The sequence below is a fragment of the Salvelinus fontinalis genome, chromosome 10, assembly GCF_029448725.1.
Source record: "Salvelinus fontinalis isolate EN_2023a chromosome 10, ASM2944872v1, whole genome shotgun sequence".
NCBI lineage: Eukaryota > Metazoa > Chordata > Actinopteri > Salmoniformes > Salmonidae > Salvelinus > Salvelinus fontinalis.
The window spans coordinates 46,889,234-46,895,837 of NC_074674.1; the positions used below are offsets into that span (position 1 = coordinate 46,889,234).

Consider the following 6,604-nt stretch of genomic DNA (forward strand, 5'->3'; position numbering starts at 1 on the left):
CTTTTCTCTCTCTCTATCTGTCCTTTCTCTCTCTCTCTTCTGCTAGCCAAGTCATAGACACACAAGTTGTATTCGTTCGGTGTTACTCTGTTTTTTAAATGACACAGCGAAATGGAAATGATCTCCCTCCCTCAGATCCCTTACAGATCACAGCTAAGGCTGTGAAGCGCTGAGACTGGAGGCTTGAAGTAGACACAAATACAGACACCTACACCTCCTGCCCCTCTCCCTTGACACTCCCAGGAACCTAGTCACTCCAAAGATGTGCAACATTTCCAAACAGTTGTGGACAGACAGACACACAACGTCCCGTCTATGAACACAGCCCTTGCTGGTATCCCAGGGCGTTAGTGTGTGCAGACGTGTTCCCTCGATAATGTTAGTGAAACGCGCTGAAGGCCCTGAACCAGAGCTGGTGGTATCTCGGCAGGGACACACGGCGCTCTCCTCATTATGCAACTGTTGAACCAGGGAATATCACCATATTCCTTTATAGTGCACACATTGTTACAGTGCTGTAAAGTACTTAGGTAAAAATACTTTTAAAGTATTACTCAAGTCGTTTTTTTACTATATGTACTCTACTATTTATATCTTCAACAACTTTTATTTTCTTTACTACATTCCTCGTTAAAATAATACACTTTTTACTCCATACATTTTCCCTGACACCAAATTGTACTCCTTACATTTTGAGTGCTTAGCAGGACAGGAACATTCTCACATTTAAGCACTTATCAACAGAACATTCCTGATCATCCCTACTGCCTCTGATCTGGAGGACTCACTAAACAGAGAACATCCCTGATCATCCCTACTGCCTCTGATCTGGAGGACTCACTAAACAGAGAACATCCCTGATCATCCCTACTGCCTCTGATCTGGAGGACTCACTAAACAGAGAACATCCCTGATCATCCCTACTGCCTCTGATCTGGAGGACTCACTAAACACAAATGCTTCGTTTGTAAATGATGACTGACTGTTGGAGGGCGCCCCTGGGTATCCATAAATAAATTGTCTGGTTTGCTTCATATAAGGAGTTTGAGTATATTTAAAGCATATTTAAAACCAAATACTTTTACTCTAGTAGTATTTTACTGGGTGACTTTCACTTTTACTTGAGTCATTTTCTATTAAGGTATCTACTTTTACTCAAGTATGACAGTTGGGTACTTTTCCACCGCTGGCAGTATACAGGGAATAGGATTCCACTTGGGAGCCACGCTCTGTCTCTGCGGGGTGATTCTCACCGTCAGATGCAATCCATTGTCTACAGCCGTAGAGCTGAGTGGGTTTTTCTCAAAGACATCTGAGGTCAACTGCTAATTTCTCTCTTTTATCCTCAGTCGATATACGAAACAAATGTCAGGAACCAACGGAATTACAACAAGAGTTGACGACTTCAACCAACAGAATGTCATTATTATGTATCCTATAAAGTAACCATCTGTATTATTTTGAGTTTTGTGGGTAAGCTGTAGACGTGAATGTGCTGTGAAGCTAGTTGTCTAACTGGCTCGGTGCGAGGTTGTTTACATGTAGACAGGGGTGCGCAGCGTGAGGACGTGCGAGCTTCGAGAGCAGTTGACTGTTCACTGTCGCCGAAGTTGGTGTTCTTCTGTCGAACGGGAAAGGAAAACTCCGAAAATATTTGATTCAGTGTTTTTTAAAGATAATTTGGTTATTTTCCCTTTTACCTTTGATTACTGTGTGAAATGTAGCTGGAATGAACCGGAGTGATTAATCCTGGAACCAAGGGAGAAGGAGAGCGAGAGGGATATTTCACCAGGGGTTTGGTAAGCACTTCTCCCGAACATGAAGGAGAAAAGTCGGGATCAGAGCTTTTCTGACTCCCGGGAACTAGACGGGTCTTATGATCCGCTCACAGGTAAGTAAATAATACTTTTCATTTTCGTTTTGGATTAATAATTGCAATGGATAAAACATTTGAAAATGTATACTAGTTGAAGTATGTTGGTTTTGTTAGTTTGCTGACCTGGCTTTTGGTAGGCTATCTTCTTTGGTCTCTGGATATGACGTCCTTATAATAATAATAATAATCATGATGTAAATTATGTGCTTCATTTGGTGGCCCATCAATGACTGAAATCAACCTCTTATTTGGTAGCCTAACAGCGTGGAAACGGTGCTGGACGCACAAAGCAACGTGGAGGACAATCAGATGTGTTTCAAACTGAAATAATCGGACAGATCGGCCAGTAATAAACTTCTTTCCCCGTAGCAGGGTTTTAATTATATGACACAACGCGCGCAGCGTGACCTGATTTGATGAGTCAGCAGCGGCGGTTTAACCGTCCGACTCCATCCCGGACCCCGCGCGGTAGTTTGACGAGAGGGCGGGAGAAATGGGATCCACCGATATGGATAATTTCCCTGCCTAGTCATAAATTCGGCCGGCTCTGGCGCCACGGGCAACCGACCAAGGTCACTGTTAAGGGCGCCCTGGGATAATGGCACGGGCGAAAAATGAATGAATGAGGCGTCTAATCACTGTTGATTTTAGGGGATTGTTTCGAATGAATGATGGACAGTCTGTTGTTGGTTAGCGGACGAGGGCTGCATCTCAATAGTCTAAGGTAGCTCCGTCTCTCCTCATCTCCTCTCCTCCATTTATAGTCAAATATATTGAGAGAGGTGAAAACATGTAGAAAAGTATTCTCTCGAGACATGCGGTTTGCTTCCGGCAATGTATCCATGCTCCAGACTGACGACTAGGTCAGGCGCTGAAACCAGCCTAGTCACGTGGCGCTCTCCATGGTCCTGAACATAGACATATCATCCATTCCATTTCTATGGTCCTTGTTGTGTTTGGAGTTTGGTCTGTTTGAATGGGAGAGAGGTGGGATTGGTTGTTCCTTCCTTCCTTCCATCCTTCCTTCCTTCCTTCCTTCCTTCCTTCCTTCCTTCCTTCCTTCCTTCCTTCCTTCCTTCCTTGATGTCCTTCCTTTCTTCCTCCCTCTGTTTGTTGTGTTGGTGGAAGTGGTATGTTTGAACTCAACCATCCCTCTCACCTATTAGGGGACATTTTAAGGAAAGGAGATGAGGAAAGGATGCTAGTTAAGCCAAGAGAATATTGTCACATAGCCCTTGGCTCCCTATGAGTGTGATCCAATGACAGACACGTTTGTCCATCAAATCTCACAATTTGAGGTGCCTGTCTGTCTGTTAGCAACAATGATCCACCTCCCAACTGTTGTTTTAGTGTTCTTCCCTTGACTGGGGTTGCATCCCAAATGGCACCCTATTCCCTATATAGTGCACTATGTAGGGAATAGGGTGCAATTTGGAGGCTCAGCCTGGGAAGATAAAAGTGTCATTTGAGACAAGGAGGGATCAGCCAATGTTTGGTTGCAGACAGACTCATATTCATTGTTCTATTTAATGCTCTGTGTCTCTGTGTGTGTGTGTGTGTGTCTGTGTCTGTGTCTGTGTCTGTGTGTGTGTGTGTGTGTGTGTGTGTGTGTGTGTGTGTGTGTGTGTGTGTCTGCTCCGATAACTCTAGTCTTTTGTTCTCTCTGACAGATTGTCAAACAGCTCCCGAAATACTGCAATTCTCATTCTACAAAAAGCTCTGATAACACAATCGTTATTTGATCATTTACAGGAGTGGTAGACAGCGAGTGCATCCCAAATGGATCCCTCTTGAGTGCATAGGGCTCTGGTCAAAAGTAGTGCACTATGTAGGGAACAGGCTGCCCTTTGGGACTTAGGCAGAGTGTTAGACGGCAGATTTTGATATGGTGATAGATCTGGTCCCAGATCAGTGTGTGCTCATGTTTGGCATGACAGTTCCATAATGAGTTGGACGAGAGAAGAAGAAGCGTTTATTTCCAGCTTTTTATCCAGCAGTTTTTCACATTTGTGTTTTTCCATCAGAAAGGGTTGCTAATGGTACCTTCATGTGTACAAAGTTACTGGTCCCAGATCTTTTATTCATAGATTTTATGTAGATGTTCTTTTTTTCCAAACGCTATATTTGTTTAGCTGGAAAGGAATGTTTGTATCCTGTGTATTTGACTGTGATCTGTGGCCGTCTCACCGAGCTATCTCAAGAGGGATGGTTGAATAGATGACTGAAAGATGGATGGTTGAACAGATGACTGAAAGATGGATGGTTGAACAGATGAGTGAAAGATGGATGGTTGAATAGATGACTGAAAGATGGATGGTTGAATAGATGACTGAGAGATGGATGGTTGAATAGATGACTGAAATATGGATGGTTGAATAGATGACTGAAAGATGGATGGTTGAATAGATGACTGAAAGATGGATGGTTGAATAGATGACTGAAAGATGGATGGTTGAATAGATGACTGAGAGATGGATGGTTGAATAGATGACTGAAAGATGGATGGTTGAATAGATGAGTGAAAGATGGATGGTTGAATAGATGACTGAAAGATGGATGGTTGAACAGATGACTGAAAGATGGATGGTTGAATAGATGACTGAAAGATGAATGGTTGAATAGATGACTGAAAGATGGATGGTTGAATAGATGACTGAAAGATGGATGGTTGAATAGATGACTGAAAGATGGATGGCTGAATAGATGACTGAAAGATGGATGGTTGAATAGATGACTGAAAGATGGATGGTTGAATAGATGAGTAAAAGATGGATGGTTGAATAGATGAGTGAAAGATGGATGGTTGAATAGATGACTGAAAGATGGATGGTTGAATAGATGACTGAAAGATGGATGGTTGAATAGATGAGTGAAAGATGGATGCGATTATAAAGAGATCATCATGAGAACATGTTTGTTTTATTATCCTTGTGGGGACCAAACAACTGATTTCCATTCAAAATCCCATTGTCCCTAACCCTAATCCTAACCCTAACCATAGTTGTAGTCCTAACCCTAAACCTTACCGCTCAGCCTAAAATAGCCTTTTTCCTTGTGCAAACCGGCGAAATGTCGCCACTTGGATAGTAAAACCAAAAACCACACCACACACACACACACACACACACACACACACACACACACACACACACACACACACACACACACACACACACGTACTTACGCACACACACACACGCTGACGTGGAAACCATCCACTAGGGGCAACAGTGAGCGCTGTTACCTTCCAGTAGGTTTGGTGTTTAGCTGGGTGATGTGGACGGGGTGGTGGAAGGCCGTAAGTATCTGCCTCTGGTTCAGAAGGTTACATGTTCCAACCCAGTGATATTTTAGGTTTAACCCCCCAGAGTCGATGTCCGCGCCCACGCAGAAATCTAATACAATCTGTCAGTTTAAGCTAGAGATCTTTTTGCATTGGCTGCGTCTCAATCCACCGTATCCACCGATGTAACACTTCCACATCGGCTGCGTCTCAATCCACCGATGTAACACTTCCACATCTGCTGTGACAGAGCTAGAACGGTGTTTGTCAGACCATGAGACATCTCGAAAAATGGTCTTCTCACAAAACGGTCTGAACGGTTTGGCCTATAAACCCCTCGGTGGAAAGATGAGACTCTCATGAACATGATGGTGTTCTTCGTTTTGCTCTACGACCCCGACTAGCGTTTTGGGACTCGTCTGAAGTCGGTACAGCCGACTTCTGTCTGTCGTGTCCAGTTTGGACTACACACTACTATAACCCCTCTGTGTTAAGGTGAGATTCTCACTAACACATGTGTTGCTTGGTCCTCCAGTACCAGTTGAAAATCATTCTGGAAGTATATATGGAGACTGTTTAGTGCCCAAAATAAGGGGTTAAATACGTGTAAAAAATATATCTAATAAAAAAATGTTTGTTTCCTGATTTCTCAGATATGTACTGACACTTCAGAATAAGGTTTTTTGGGGGGGACTATCTGTTATTCCATGTAGTGAATCTGTTATTCAATATGTTTGTATGAGCTAATAGCAGTAAGGCCAAATAAATGTTTTCATCAAATCATTTTTTCATATATTTTTTTAATACTTCAAGGGGTCTTAAAATGTAAAATCAAATAGCAAAATGATCCTTGTTATGACCTTCTTAAAACAATTCCATACAGCTTAGTAGAATCCCGGCTTAGACGGGGCTTAGACTCTGGTGGGTTAAGCCTATCCCAACCTTAACCCTTACCTCAACCATTTGGAGTTAATGCCTAACCTAAAGAATTCTAACGCCTAAACTTAACCTTCAACACTTTGAAATGTGATGTTTGAGGAACTTGGATGTCTAATTGTGATGTGAGAGCGTGTTGCTTTCGTAACCCTAGTTTTAATCGCTCCTCTCTTTCCCACATTAAACAACTCTTTTAATTGCTCCTCTCTTTCCCACATTAAACAACTCTTTTAATCGCTCCTCTCTTTCCCACATTAAACAACTCTTTTAATCGCTCCTCTCTTTCCCACATTAAACAACTCTTTTAATTGCTCCTCTCTTTCCCACATTAAACAACTCTTTTAATCGCTCCTCTCTTTCCCACATTAAACAACTCTTTTAATCGCTCCTCTCTTTCCCACATTAAACAACTCTTTTAATCGCTCCTCTCTTTCCCACATTAAACAACTCTTTTAATCGCTCCTCTCTTTCCCACATTAAACAACTCTTTTAATCGCTCCTCTCTTTCC

At 42.5% G+C, this 6,604-nt stretch overlaps 1 protein-coding gene across 2 annotated transcripts in view; it reads left to right on the top strand.

Moving 5' to 3' along the window:
- Nucleotides 1-1,696: 1,696 nt before the first annotated feature.
- LOC129864210 (Kv channel-interacting protein 2-like) overlaps nucleotides 1,697-6,604 on the top strand; it is a 30,609-nt gene continuing 25,701 nt past the window's right edge. Inside the window, exon 1 of one of the 2 annotated variants that reach the window (XM_055936913.1) lies at nucleotides 1,697-1,891. In XM_055936913.1, coding sequence (XP_055792888.1) covers nucleotides 1,819-1,891 — 73 coding nt within the window. In that variant the 5' untranslated portion in view covers nucleotides 1,697-1,818. The remainder of the gene's footprint in view (nucleotides 1,892-6,604) is intronic. The other variant, XM_055936912.1, reaches the window with a different exon arrangement.